Consider the following 15,827-nt stretch of genomic DNA (forward strand, 5'->3'; position numbering starts at 1 on the left):
ACCACTGAACAGGTGTTAAGTGAAACTCTATCCTCCCAGATTGAAGCGGTACACCCCTATTCACTCTAATGGACACTGTAACTCCATCTAAACGGCTTAAAAGCACCAGCCTTGTGTCGACACAAAAAGGCAAAACAAAACACCCGTATTATGTGAATTGGAAGGAGGAAGTGGGGCTTTTTCCGTCAAATGAAATCTTGGAACCCAACAACAACCAGATTTGGGTGTAAAACATTCATATCGTGTTTGGCTGCATAAATAACTTAGAAGAATCTAATGGTTCAATTTCAGACGCCTTAAATTATCTCTGAACCTGATCTTTCTTAAATTTCCACCTCTTCCAAACAAACGTCTCCACCGATACACCACAGTCTGCTGATCCGAAGTAAGTCACTGAAGAAAATTTTAGGATTTAATCACTCTGAGCTTCTTTATTGCATTCATTTTTAAATATATTTTTTCATATTCATGCATTTTGCCCTGCGTTGTGACATGTTGAAAGCCACATTTTGAGGAAATGAAGACTTTGCAAGCATGTGACATTCACAGAATTCTGCTGCATCAGAACAGCTTGCATTACTTTAATAAATTAAGGATAAACTGACCACCTTTCAATTTAAGTTCTCTATGAATTACTCTAAGATGTAGTCAGGTAATTATTAAGTGACATCTTTGGTTTCATTTGGTGTGTGGTTTTTATTGCATGTGAGAAAAACTCAAAATAACCTGTAACGTCCTGACTTCTCTGGTGATAACATTTGTGCTGCATTACAAAAGATGTGCAATAAGGCATTGCACCTTCCATACAAAAGACAGTTATTTGTTACTAATTGAGCAAAAACATTTTTCTGCTCATTTACGCATTCCCAGAAACACAGCAGATCGATTAACTAGTTGGATCGTTTCTTTATTTCCAGGAAAACAACAGAGCTGCAGTAAATGTTAGGTAGAAACATCAGCTGATGTGTTGTTGTGCAGGTCTGATTTGGTTGTTCATGGTGTAATTTTCTGACTAGAAAACCTTTGGATTTGATTTCTTGAAATCTTAAAAAAAAAAAAAAAAAGTTTACTGAGACACAATTGTTTTCAAGGTTTGCCAACTCAAAATCGACCCACCCTGCCTGGGAATGTGTAATTCGCACCCTGAACGCCACCAACAGTTTGAAACACGTCGGGGGCCCAAGCGGTGATTCCCTGCTGAGACAGCAGCTCCAACTTTAAGCCTTTTCAGCGTCAGGCGTCTCCGCTGGAATGCAGACGTCTGCAAACGGGTGCTATTATTTAAAATCTTTTCATCATTCTGAGAGGGAGGGAAATAGCTTTGACGTTGAGAAGCTCATGAATAATGAATGCTGTTTCTATCAATGTATGTATAATTAATCACATCTCCTACTAACTGGACTTCTGTGGAGCCTGTGGTCCTGAGAGATGTGGAGACTGGTCTGCACTTTTTGTCTGTGCGCCGCGGTTGAAAGGCAGCCGAGTGATATGCAGATTTGAATGTGGGTGGCTGGTGCACAGGTGGTGCAAAAAAACAACGGCGTCGTGGAACAGCGGCTGATTGTTTTTGGTCTGAATGGGAAAATATTTCCTCCGTTTTCACGGGCGAAGGCGTGAAAAGCGAGGAGGAAACGCAAGCAGGAAGTGCCGTTGTGTTTCAAGCCTCATTGTTTTGCTGAAAGCCTGTTATTTAGCGCGACCACACAATGCCGAGCACTGGTGGTCAGGGCCGAGTGTGACCTCTCGGCCGCTTTTTTGTCATTAACTCGCAAAGAGTGCGGCACAAGCGACGGCGGAGCGACAAAATGTTTTTAAAACCTCTCCACAGAATCACTCACTTCCGTGGCGTGATTGATTTCCCAATGAGCGACGGGGTTTGGGGTGAACTTATGTGTGATGAAGTGAAATGATGCAGAGAATGTGGCAGGTTATTCGTCACACGTGTACCCTTCTGTCACAATTGATTGTGTATAATTTGAGTTTGCAGGGAAGGCAGTTGATATTAAATGGTAACAACTCTCTGTATTCATCATGCTGGGCCTCTTTGAGGAGGCAGAAATAGAAAATGTAATCCCATCCACAGCCATAGCTGCGCCTCAGGCACTCTTTCACCCTTTTTACCACTGATCCTCCCTCTGGGGCTCTGCCCTCTCTAAAGGAAGAGGGGAATCTATAATCTAGCAGATGGCAGAGGTCTATGAGAAATCTTATAATCAAGTTGAAGGTGTTGATGTTGGTCACAGAGGGGGAGGGAGCAAAAGGTCTGCGATAGCCGAGGAGCATTCCTCCTCTCTCGGAAGGTGAGCAAAGCGCAGGTCCGCCGCAAACAGGTGCATTCATCATCTGCGTCTTGTCCGTGGGTGTCACGCCGCCTGAATCGGAGCCGCTTAGAGGCACGGCTGGATGCAGACCCAGAGGCGGGGACGTCAGGCGCCAGCACAGACTTGTGAGTCAGGGATTGTTGGAGTGGTGCTTTTGTTCCAAATAGGAAACGGAGAGCGCGTGTGTGTGTGTGTGTGTGTGTGTGTGTGTGTGTGTGTGTGTGTGTGTGTGTGTGTGTGGAGGAACGCTGACGTGCAGGAGGCTCAAAGTGAAGCATTTCTTTTCACAGACACTGTGTAGGGAATCAAAAAGTTGCCTGCTAGTCCAAGCGCTCACAATGCAGCCTCGATCTGCGCTGCAGAACTACATGAAAAGAGCAAATGCTCGTATGAAATATTCCCGTCTTGCACTCGGCGTGAGCTGCTGGGAGGTTCTCACAGCTTCATAACCTTGAGTTAAAGCAGCTTTAGCAAAACAGGAAATATTCCAGATATCAGAAATAAAATGCAAATTTTGGTTTTGATTAAAGAAAATAAAACCAAAAAGCTCACTGAGCAGCTAACCACTTTTCTCCCTATTTTGGTGCATAGAGTTAAGCAAAAAGTCAATTTGTATGAAACTTTAACTGGTTATTATGACTGTTTTCCCATGCGCCGACTTCTTTTTATTTTTTTTTTACTTTGCACGTGGATAAAGGGCAACACATGTAATATTTCCTTCCTGGGCAGAGAGGAGGCTGAGACACAGCCTGGTGCTGCTTAAATACAAACCGTAGCAGACAAATTTCATCCGACAGTCTTAATAGGTTCAGTCTCATCTGTTGTTCTGTATGTTTAAAGCCTGCGTTTCAGCGAGAACATTAGTTTTTCCACAAACAGCATGGCTGGATGTTCTCTGTCAGCTAAATGGATGACATTAAAGAGTTGCATCCATGGCAGACAGACATGAGGGAATCAGTTTTTCTTCCATATGTGCTCAGTGTTGCTGCCCCTCTATTCCCGCCGCCCTCGATCTATTAAATGCAATTTGTCTCAAATGTTAACTTTAAAGGATTTATTGTTTGCTTTGCGGTTGTGGCGGGGTCAGAACTCTGTAAACAGATAAATGTCAATCCGTTTGGTGTTTTGTTTCCATTTTTAAAACGGAGAAGAAAAAGTGTTTCGCAGCTTGCTTTCCGGTTTAAATCTGGCTTTCAATCAGCTTTGATGGTACAGAGAGTCAACCAGCTGTGTCACATTTTTTCCCCTCCCTTCCCTCTCCTATCGGTGTGACATCTGCTGAACTTGTCGGGTGTTTACTGGTGTAACAACTGGTGCCTTCACCCCTCCTGGCGCCCTCCCTCTTCACACTGATGCTCCCGCCCGAGCCCCCATACAATGAATACACTTGCATCCAGACTGCCGAAGCAATTGTCACGCTGAGAGGAAGGCAAATCAAATCTTATGGCAGCAACTAGGCGAGGAGATTGCTTTTCCTCTCAGTCGCAGGGAAGCGAGTCCAGCGCTCCCTCTGGTTTTGATGGAGGGAAAGAAGAGACGGCTGAAAAGTGGGAAGCTGCCGGGTTGCGCCGACGCTCCTGTTGGGCAGGTTGCACCCATTCACCCTCCTCCCCTCCAATCTCTTTCCACTTCTTCCTTCCGCTCGCCCTGACACTACCCATCAGTCTGCCTCCAGTTGTTTGGATGAAACGGAACAATAATTAGAGGGATAGAGTGACTCTGGCCGCTGAACTGGGGCCGCTCAGAACACAACAACACATTGTCCAACCTGATTAGGCGGCCATTTGTGGCATCCACGCTGTAGTTAAGCAGTCCGCGATCGTCTTGCGTGAAACTTGACCTCCCTGCAAGACGTATTGACGTGTCCTCCAGAGTGAGGTGGGTCTGAAACGTGGGGGAGGACATTGCATTTCTTTACAGGAAGCCCTGACTGAAGCATCTGATTCCTCCCCAGAATAGGCCCTCTTGACTGGCTCATCGGTGCCCAAGGTTATGCCCCCCATGATGATTTATTGTTTATTTCCCTTTGACAATTTAATAAACAGAGGAAAATGGGCCACATTCCTTGATTAATGGGGAACTGGAGTTTGGAGGAATAGCTGAAGTGGAAGTAATGGAGCTTCCTCAATGCACCGGTTGTCAGGGTTCAGACGCCAGGCGGGATTAGTATTGACTTTATGCGTTTTCCAGGTCTGGATAAGTATGACAAAGAAAATAGAAAAATATTTTTCCACTCTTCATTATCTAATCTATTACATACATTTATCTTTCTATGCTTTTTTCTTTCCCTCTTATTTTTAATTTGTTTCTCTTCTCTTTTTTGTTGTGCCCTCTTTCCTTTGCCTCTTTCTGTTTTTCTTCCTTGTTTTATATCTTCATTTTGTCCTTCATCTTTCCTCTTTCCATTCTTTCTTTGCTTCCTACTTTCTTTCCATCTTTCTTTTTTAGTCTTTTATTTCTCTATCTGTCCTTTGTTTCATTACATCCTTTCTTCTGCAGTTCCCCTTTCCTGTCCTTCACCCATCCGTCCTTATTGTCTTTCTATTTGGTCATTTATTGTTCATATTCTTCCATCCTGGCTGTCTTGTTTCCTTCTTCTTTTCTCTTTGTCCTTTATCTTTTTTCTATTTTGCAACTTTCATGTCTTTCTCCTCTTTTTTGCTGTTCTTCCTTTTCTTATTTCTATCCTTTTTGCTATTCCTTCATTCTTGCTGTTGCTTTCGTCTTTCCATACTTTTTTCTTTTTGGTGTTTCATTCTATCCTTCCTTTCTTCTTTCCTTCTTTCTTTTGTTCTTACTTTCTTTCTTTATTACTTTCTTTCCTTCGTTCCTTCTTTATTTCTTTCTTTGTTCTTACTCTCTTTTCCCTCATGGCTGTTTTGTTTCCCTTTCTTTCTCCTTCCCTTCTTTCCTTTCTTCTGTATTGTTATTTCTTCTTTTCTTTCTTTTGATCCAGTTTCCTTTAGCCTTTCATTTTATACTTTCTTCACTCCCTTGCTTCAGTCTTTCTCTGTTTCCTTCCTCTCTTTTGTCCTTCTTTCCCTGAAAACTGTTGATTTGAGTCGGTTCAGGACTTGAACCGGTGAAAAATAACCATTGACCACCCATTTCAGGACAGGGACAGGTTGTGAGAGTGGGGGGTTGGGTGGGTGTTGAGTGGGGGGTTGCCGCCGTCCTCTGCGGGCCGTTCTCACCCAAAACATGCCAACCAAACCAATTACAGGCTGCCACTGAGTGACATTCACAAGATATTTTCTATCTGGTCTTTTAAATGAAGTTTTCCTCTTGTTACTCATGCCTTGCATTTTCATTAGTCTCTCAGTGGATGTGCAGCCACTGTGGCAGATGAGGCAGTTTAATTTTTGTGTGCTGGGATCAAAGCGCCGTGCAAGTGCAACACAAAACATTATGCATAAACTACACAGTGCATAATTTCTGCATTATACAAACTTTAGTCCTCGTGTACTGTGATCCCCATTCATGGCTCTGCCATGGGACACATCTCTGATAAACCTACCCATACAGGTGCATTTGAAAAATTTACCCCTGTTTATGAATTAATTAAAGAATTTGACTTGCATTATTCTGCCACTACTGTTAACTTTGATATTTAATGGAGTCAAGCCGAATGGGAGCAGGAGGAGTCAGGGGTAATACAAATGAACAAACACTGCGTGCCCTAGATTATTTGATACTACTAAAATGTTAATTACATTCCTTCTCATGATTTATCCTCTACAGTAATGACTTAAAGTTTAATTAGGGGTAAATGGTAAAAGGAATTTCAATATGATGCATTGTTATTAAGTAAACATCCTGTGCCTGTGTTAGCTCGTCTCGTGATTTATCAAAGTTTGGTGGACTTTGAAAGATGGACACACCTCAGAAACTCAAGTTTTCCAAAAAGGCCCAAATCCAAATCAGCCAATCGCATGGCAGCAACTCACATTTAGGCTTAGATGTGGTGAAGGCAGCTTGCTGATGTTCCAAACAAGCATCAGAACAGGAAATAAAGGAGATTTAGCGGGCTTTAAATATGGCATGGCTGTTGATGCCATACGGACTGGTCTGAGTATTTCGGAAACCGCTGATCTAAAGGGATTTTCACACAAAACCGTCTCTTGGGTTTGCAGAGAAATGTTTGAAAAAGAGAAAAGAGCCACAAAGCGGCAAGTGTGTGGACAAAATGCTTTGTTAGAGGAGAATGGACAGACTGAATGATATGAAGGGTTGAAGCCACACCAGGTCTGTGAAGATCAGGAAACTGAAGCTACAGTTGATTTTACTTCACCAAAATTAGATGATTATAGATCAAAAAACTTTTCCTGGTCCAATTAGTCTCTTTAGCTGGTAGGGTCAGAATCTGCTGTAAACAACATGAAAGCATGGATCCGTCCTGACTTATGTCGTGCTGTAATAAGTGTTGCTGTAGTTTCCTGGCTTACTTTCTCTCCGCTAGTAGCAACTTAGCATTGCTTAAATATCAGTGTTGTTATCCTCTGATGGATACTTCCTGCAGGGAAATGCACCATGCCACAAAGTTCAAATCATCTCAAACTAATTTCTTGAACATGGGCATGATTTTTCAGTTGTCCAGTAGCTCAGATGTCACCAGATCTCAAGCCATTAAATCACCTCTGTGATGAAATGGATCAGGACTTTTGACTCCTTGACAAATCTGCAGGAACTCTGTGATGCTGTCTTGTTGACGTAGACCAAAATCTCCTGTTGACCTTGTTGAATTTAAGCCATCTAGGCAGTTCTCAAGGCTGAACGGTTCCAACTTCCTCAATTAGTTTGTGCCAAGATGAGTTTAGACATCCTAGTGTGGCACTGGCTTACAAAATGTGTGAAGCACTAGCAATTTATGACGCACTTCCAAACAATGGTGGCTGATGGTGACACCAAATACCACAGTTTATAGTTATTATCTGTCTGATGGTTATCACAGGGTAAAAGTAAAAGATTATTAAAAAAATAAGAGCTTTGTCTTATTTTTTAAGCATTGGGATGTTTTAAAATGATTCGTTTCTAACTTTCGGGAACAGCTAGCTTCAGTGCTAATCCTAGCTTTCACCTAAACAAATAACAAAAAGTGAGATCTTTGTGCGCAGTTGTGCTACTTCTACCAACAGTTTTGGTAGTAAATGTACTAAAGAAACAATATGGCTTTGGAGTGCTGATTGGATAAGTTTAGCTAGCCACCACATATCAGGCTAATGCTAATAGCCAACCAGAATCGGCGTTCTTATTGTTGAAAAGGTAACAAATGACTAGATTTGGCATGAATTGGTCAAAATCTGACCTCACCTGTTAATGATTAGCTTTCTGCTTGTGCTTTTATTTTTTCCTTAAATGACATTTATCTTGGCTGGAACCTAGTAGCAATCCAAATAGTCAAAGTGTTGAAGCCAGTTACCTTCTAACGAGGTCAGCATTTGCACAGTCATACTCCATTTCAGTCCAAATGTGTTTTGTCAATGTGTATGACAGCTGCGCAGGCCCACTGCTGCCTCAACAGCAGGCCTGCGTCAAATAGTTGGTCCACTTGATGATCAGCAACTGTGCTCCAGAGCCGCATTAACCTCTCTTAACATTAGGAAAGAGGGTTTTCTTCTTTCAGCAAGGCTTTGATGCCGGTACGCTACACTTTCCTCGGAAATCAGCCGTTGACTCTGGCTTTATCAGGATACAGTGTCTCCTCTGTGGAATTTTAAGTGAAGACTGTTTTCTTTCTGCAGAAACTCCTGCTTCGTGTCCGACTTTGTCTGAGGAGTCATATCTTGGCCTGGTGCAGAACGGGGAAATTCCTCGGAGAGGTCTTTGATTTGCCACTGCTCTCTGACGTCTCACCTAGAGTCAGTAGATGTTTGGCAGATGTGGAGGGGCTACCTGCACAAAAGTACTCTCATTCCTTTTGTCATAGATTCTACTAACTGAATAAATGTGGGAAAAATTGACCAAAGGATCCATTTTAACTGTTCTTTAATATGGGTCAGAGATCTATTGAATGCATATTCTGAAAGCCTTTTCATCGTGCAATCGCGGAGTTAAGATTCCCCCGGTACTCTCTTAATTTCATCTACTGCTCTTACAGTTATTTATTTATTTAATATTTCAACATTAATGTCTTCTCCAACATGGGAAAAGCAGGGAGTTCAGAGAGAGAGAGTGAGGGAGAAAAGGAGAACCTTTCTGCTTCTTCTCCTATCTGCATGATAGTCTGTCCTCCCTAATGACTCCATTTTAAAGACAGTGGGCTGACCGGCAGGGTGGGGAGGGAGCATGGGATCGAGAGCGGGGAGGGCAACGAGGAGAAGAGCGGCTGCGCTCGCTGCAGCACTCTCCTCTGCTGCTCTCAGCTCTCAGTCAGCCTCTCTACGTGTGTGCTTTGAAAGAGAATAGGAATCAGCCCTTTGAAAGCCGAGGCTGCTCACCAGGGCCTTTGTGTAAAATAACATTTCTACTGAAAGCCAATTACTGCTAACATTATTTTGGTTGCTTCCATTATTAAAAGTACCTCTCTGTGTTGCCCCCATCATCCCTCCCTCCTTCCCTCCCTCTTCATCACTCTCTTGCAGACGGAGAATTATTCCATTGATTCCAGTTATGTGAACAGCAGAGCCCACCTCATTAAAAGGTATGTCTTGATTAGGAATTGTTACCAGCACCTCATTACCATTGTTATCTGTAATTGTTTTATCTTAATGAGAGCACCACTTGGTGCAGCTTGCATGTGTACCTGCATGCTTTTTTTGGTTTTTTACTCAGTGTAATTGAAAAGGGGAGGATGAGATTTTGGGATAAATAATGTTACTCTGTGAAGCAATTAGTGGAAACAAATGTTTAAAAAGGATGTTCAGATTGTTCACTATGAGAAAGATGGTTTCATGTTTTAGAATAAACTTATTCCAGCTCTCTGATTTTACTTATCAGCAGGACATATGGCTTACTGCAGGAAAGTCTGCTCTTATTATCAAAAATTCACAAGATGTGAGAAATTAACTCACTTTACTACATTCGTTTCCGGCTTGCAAGCACAAGAAATGGCACTTTATCCCTAAGTTCAACATTTAATATTTAAGATAAAGTTGATCAACTTAATTACTTCTTATTCCTCAATAGATAAAAAGCATTTGAACACAATGTTACAGAAATACAAATGAAAGCATTTGAGGTAAAACCGGAACTGTCAGGGTTTCCATGCAGCCTGGAAAACCAGGGTACTTGGTTTCAATGTTTTCCAGGTCTGGATAAATATGAACAAGTAAAAAAAAAAAAAAAAAAACAGGTTAAAAATTATTTTTCTGCCTTTCCCTTTGAGCGCACGCTCTTTTTCTACATCGTCAAATTAGAGGATTCCTTTTAAATTGCTCATTATTAGCTCTGACTTTAACTGCATTGTTACATCTTCAATAGCAGGTTTTTTTTGCATAAAAGCATCTGCCAAATGCAGAAATGCAGAAATATAAACATGCTGTGTTCTTTCTTATTTCTGAATCTTCCTTCTGTTTTTATTTCAATTCTTTCTTTTTGTCCCTCGTTTATGTTCTCTCTCCATTTCTTATTTGTGTTCCTCTTTCCATTTTTCTTTATTTTGTTCTACCTTGATTTTGTCTGTCCTTCCTACATTGTGTCCTTTCTCCTTTCCTTGTTTCTGCCCTGGTTTTGGTCCCTTCTTCTCTTGCACCGTTCCTTGTGATCTGCCTCCATTTTTTCTTTCTTATATTTTTTATTCTCCAGTTTTTTACATTCTGTCTTTTCTTTCTTTTTTTTGCCCATATGCAAACCCTGCCCACTGTACACACATCTGCCATAAATTCATCGTGAAGGTTTTAGTTGTATTTATTATTTAAAATGACTACAGAGGACTGGAAAGTTGAGTCTGGAGTAATGTTTAATTTTAGCATGAAAAAATTGCAGGAACCCTGCAGAGTCTGCCTTCAATAAGCTGCCTAATCCCAGAGGCATAGGAAACCCATTTTATTTATTTCCAACTAATTAAAATGAAAATTTCCTCCCCAAAATTCAGCTTAGTTAACACGTTCTATAAGCTTAGAAAAATCATCTATTTATGGTTTTAACGTGTACAATTTCAACAGTTCAAATGAGAAATAACCTACATTTAATGAGATTAATTAGGTTTTTTTATGCTATGTGCACTGAAGTGATATTTCACACTACATTTCATCATTATTATATGGCTAATAATGTTGTTGTTTTTGCTCTAACTCAATATTCTCTGGAGTTTCTGGCCAGTCTTCCTGTATTTTACAAATCTGCTGTAAAGTTTTTCACCTCAAGCTTTGATTTATTTCTGAAAGCACGTCTGATTTGGCACATATCGTTTCCAAAACTCTCTTGTAAATTCACATCTTGCTCTGCTGATGATCTTGACTGGGAGATGCAGGCCAGCGTTAGCCCTCTCTACACCTTGGAGATAATTTGGCTCTGAACATGATCTCTTTGCAGCTTCCACTAATTACGTGGACAAAAAAAAAAAAAAAAATCAAAGTAAGGCTTGTTCTGCTGTTTGATAATTTAAGTACTTTGAGCGTCGTAATTATTAATGATTAGTGCTGCCCTCAGGTCTCTCCCAGATGGAGGGAGAGCTGGGTCTCGACCGAGCGGGCCGCATCGCACAGAGGGAGACAGGCAGAGGCACCGACCCGATTACAGTTCCTGCTTTTCTCCTTCATGTTCAGATTGCAGACTTTTCCAGACTCAACTTTCCAGAGGGTCTCGGTTCTTAACATTGATATTTAAAATGTAAAATAGTAATAGTAAATTCACCATGAATATTTGATAGACATTTCCACAGTGAGCAGGCTGTAAGGATTCAAAAAATCAGAAGGAAAGAGAAAAGATGGGATACAAACAAATAAGGATTGTAGGAAGACAGAAATTAAGGAAATAAGGGTACATGGAAGGAAACTAAGAGGATACAAGTAAGGAAAGAAGGAAAGAAAGAAGGAAGGAAAAAATGGGATAAGTGTAAGAAAAGAAGGAATGGAAAGAAGAGGATACAAGTAAGGAAAGAAGGAAAGGAAGGGAGGAAACAAAGGGGATGGGAGCAAGGAAAGAGAGAACGGAAACAAAAAGGATACAAGCAACAAAAGGAAGTACAGCAAGGAAGGACAGAAGGAAAAAAATAGAAAAGGAATGAAGGAAGGAGAGAAGAGAGGATGACAAAGAAGGAAACAAGGCACTAAAGCCTTCTGTGTTTTGTATTGTGTAGGAAACTTGTTTATGAGACACTTTGTAAAAAACAAAACAAAACTAAGATTTATTAGATTAAATCCACAAAGTACTAAATTCTTCCACATTCTAAGTTTTCCAGAGTTCAGACTTTCACACGGACTAAAGCAGCTCCTCAACGCTATTTAAAGGTTTTCTCTGGAGGTGTTCAAGGCAACACTTTCATGAATAATACACACTTGAGGTCTCCTTGTGTGAAGAATCAAAGAATAAATGTTTTCTTTGTGCATTGTTGCTCAGCCCACTTGATGCGGGACACTTGATAGGGCTGCAGGAATTCAGCGTCACGGTTTTGAAGGGGGTCAAAGTGAAATTCCTTGCAGCCTCCGGAGGGTTTCTAACTGTTCCTGCTGCAGCTCTTGGATTTTTACCTGCGGTAAAACAATCAAGCCTTTCTTTTGTTTGAGGCCGTGCCGCCCTTTTGAAAACCCATTAAGGTAATTCCCCCTCCATACTTCATCCCTCCCGCTTTCAAAAAAAAAAAAAAAAAAAAAAAGATTCCTTGCATTAATATAAACAAAGAGCATTCAAGTGTGGGCCTCTGCAGGATACTACAAAGAAATCCCCCCAGGAGCCGGGGAGCCTATGGTCTGGGACAGGTGCAATTACAGTGATAACATCAGAGCCGGCATTACCTCCGCTGCGGTCCTCTCTCCCAGCTTGGGCCGAGGAATGCAGCTCTACCTTGTACTGTCCTTCACTTCCTCCTGTTCCACCTTTTACTTTACCGTACCTTTTTGTTTACGCCGATTTCTTTCCCCCCCCCTTCCTCACAAACCAACCCTTCTTATTTTCTCTCCCATGCAAGAAACGTGTTCATTCCAGTTTAGTGTTGTTTGTAAAGTAGGATTTGTTCCAGTGGGAAGGGAATCAAACGAGGGGAAATCACGCTGTTACTGTGCAGCTGTTGATTGTGGCCCCCACACCCCACCATCTTTATTGACTGTGAGCCCCAAACAAGACAGATGTCCGTTTGTATGCTTCCAGCGCCTTTCTTCATCCGTCTCCCTTCCAGGAATTCCTGATTACTGCAGTATTTGTTTGATTGTAGTGAGCGAGTGCCTCCTGTTTGTTCGTTGAAATGTCCTTGAAGGCGGCGCATCCATCCACAATGTCCCCGTCTGAATCACCACATACTTGCTTTGTGAGGTTCAGAAATATGTGCTTAATCCATAAAAGCTCTCAAAAGATTTGCACCTCCTTCTTATCTTGTGGAAACTGCAAACAGAAGCCAGACATAGACTTTTCTTTTCACGGCTTAATGGTAACTTATTCTAAAATAAATTACTACTATTCAGGTTTGAATCCCTGGAAATGTTACGTGTTTATGGACACAGCAATCAGAGATTTGTAGGCAAATGCTTCCCTCCAGTAACTATGATACTTTGAACTGATGATAGATTTAAACAGATTAATATTTCTCTTTAAAAAGGTTCAAAATACTTATTTCTAGCTTTCAGGAAAGAAATCACTAGTTATTTTTTTTTATCAGTGGAAGAATTGGTGAATTATTGTAAAACAAGGTTTTACAAAATTTTTTTATTTATTTTTTTTAGAAAAGATAAACGAGTTTTAAATTGTCTTTAGTATTCGATGTTAGTGATTACTCCAGCTCAGATTTTCCTTTGTCACTTTATGACTCCATTTCATATCTGTGCCTTGATATTTCATTCTTTCCTGCTTCCATGCACTTAGATATTAGTTTCATGCTCTTTGTGGTAACATATTTTAGAGATAAATAGCAACAAATTACCCAAATCTTACAAATAACTTAATTCTTTATCATATTAAAATGACAGTAGGTTTGAGTCAATTATAAAAAATTACTTAAATGAAATCTTCTCTTTGAGGTCTCAAACTGGTTGACACAAAATATCCTGCAGCAGATGAATAAAAACTGCAAAAACACAAAATGATGTATCAAAATAACCGTCAACCCATTACTGATTAGTCCAATATCCTCAGGATTTTCTCTGCGTTTCCTAATGAATAGAATCAATTACCTTAAGCTAGAAATTTCCACAATTTTAAATCCTGTATGTTATAAATATACAGGAAACCTTTTTCAACAACAGCCTCAAAATCCAAGAGTGTCTCCAGCCCAGAACATGTTAAAACGTTCTGTTTTCTGCTAAAATCAGCTCTGGGTCCATTTCATTTGGTATTAATTGCTCAAAACATAAGAACCTGAAAAAGTCAGGCTTGACACAACCAAAACTCAAAAACATTGAGTCGTCTTCCTGCAGTAACAACTTCCATACCAAAGAGAGTTTAAATATGGTGTGTTCACTGGTTATAAAAAGATTGGAGAGTGGAGTTTCCAAAAATAGGCCAGCCAGTTTCTCTATGTTCTGTTTGTGGGGGGGGGGGGGGGAGATTAAAAGACAGGCAGCTAGTCAAAATCCATCAGGGACCAAGCGACAATGAGCACCGTGTTAGAAAAGGTGATGTGACAGTTAATCAACATTTCCCTTTTCTCCCTCCTGGCCCCCATGTAGCACATCAACGTTCAAGGACCTGGAGGGCAACAGCCTGAAGGACAGCGGCCACGAGGAGAGCGACCAGACCGACAGCGAACATGACGTCCAGAGAGGACACTATGTTGACACGGCTGTCAATGACATGCTGAACATGACCGTCCCCCCCAATGTTTGCCAGCTGCCAGACCAAGGTAAGGAAGTACTCGCCTGTTGTTATGTGTGCAGGCTGAGCGCGTTAAGAGGTTTGGAGGACGCTGCTTCCACTTTCAAAATAGGGCCCAATATGGATTTGTGTGTTTTTGTGTGTGCTTGAGTCCGTTTTTACTCAACCAGGACATCTTTTAAGATCCATTATGTCCACTGCAGGTATCAGATGTGCATAAATAACATCCCCCCCCCTTTTTTGTCTTTGATGTCCTGCTCTCAGCTAATGTGAGGGATCCCTGACAGATAAGGCCACCCTTTGATTCCAGCTTAGGCAACTTCATTGACTGATAGCAGCCAAGCCGGCTCTCGAAGCGAGGGCGACTTCAGACGTGTTTGAATGGCAGCAATTAGAGCAGAAGGTGGAAATCTACATATCTTCGCTTGTGTCCTCATCCATTATTCAGTGGGAGCGTTTAGCAGGGAATTAATGTTGATGTTTCATTTCTGATCGGCTGTTTTAAAAAAGAAACATTTACTCCTCCGGCAGGGGTCAGGTGACAAGGTCGTGTTGGTTCAGAGAGCGGGGGTCAGCGAGAGGAGAATAGCAGGATGAAACTGTTTCAGGATGCTGCTGGGGGTATTTATGAGCTCAAAGGGAACTGCACACACAGGTGCTGCGGCTCGCCAACACGTGTGAAAATGGTCCAACAATTTGAGATGATCTGAAAATTAGCAGTTTAGCTCGTAATTAGAGTTTGAATGAAAAGCGTTTGTGGAGGAATTCCTTTGCTTGCCCGCATGTCACATTTGCTCCAGTTCCTTCAGCGTGCGCAAGGTTTCTCTTCCTGTTTGACATCAAAACAATTTTGGCTCATTTCACACCAAAAATGCCCCAGAAAACACCGTCTAGTCACTCACTAATTCATTTTCTTGCTTCTTTAGTTCACGTAAGGCAGGAGGTTTGAATGAGCCAAAGACAGGCGGGAAGGAATCCTGCTTTAAAAATATGCATCATGTTCAAGAATGAACACGATGTGATTTATCTGAATTATTTAGCCATCTATTTTTACCAGTAGCCTGTTAAGTTTGTGGGTGTGGCCTGAAATGCAGCAAAAGATGTCTGCAGGCTCATCTTGGCGTATTTACCCAACCAGATGCTTCACTTGGAGCAGTTTTGCCGTTTATGTCGTTTGACGGGGGAACAATAACATCATGCAACCTTCATTTTATGTTCATCGAGAATTGAGCGATACAAATGCATCTGTCTTTCTGGCCGGCAGCTCTCGTTTTTTTATTGTTGATGCTTTTTTTTTGGCTGAGAGATGCAGATGCAGGTGTGCGGGGTCAGAGCGAATGGTGACCATTAGAACCGAATTGTCCCGGGTGTTCGCCCGGCAGCGTCGGCCTTTAATAGGCGCAGAAAAGTGAATTGACTGTCTAGTGGTTGCCAGCTGTAATTACTTCACAACCTGCGAAAAATAAATAAAAAAAATCTTCATGCCTCCAAAGAATGCACACTGACAGGTCTTCTGGTAGTGGGATCTCATTATTGGAGACAATTAGAAATAATGTACATGAAGAATATTACAAGGGGGAGAGCTCTCTGAGGCAGTGCGTTTTT

The 15,827-nt window shown here is 41.4% G+C and overlaps 1 protein-coding gene across 2 annotated transcripts in view; it reads left to right on the forward strand.

The window, feature by feature from the left end:
- pcdh19 (protocadherin 19) overlaps positions 1 to 15,827 on the forward strand; it is a 79,875-nt gene that overhangs the window by 32,470 nt on the left and 31,578 nt on the right. For both annotated transcript variants that reach the window (XM_014982370.2, XM_014982373.2), the window contains exons 3-4: positions 8,903 to 8,961; positions 14,078 to 14,250. In XM_014982370.2, the coding sequence (XP_014837856.2) occupies positions 8,903 to 8,961; positions 14,078 to 14,250 (232 nt within the window). The remainder of the gene's footprint in view (positions 1 to 8,902; positions 8,962 to 14,077; positions 14,251 to 15,827) is intronic.

Source organism: Poecilia mexicana, unplaced genomic scaffold (assembly GCF_051168715.1).
Source record: "Poecilia mexicana isolate PSO_F unplaced genomic scaffold, ASM5116871v1 scaffold_10, whole genome shotgun sequence".
Taxonomy (NCBI): Eukaryota; Metazoa; Chordata; class Actinopteri; order Cyprinodontiformes; family Poeciliidae; genus Poecilia; species Poecilia mexicana.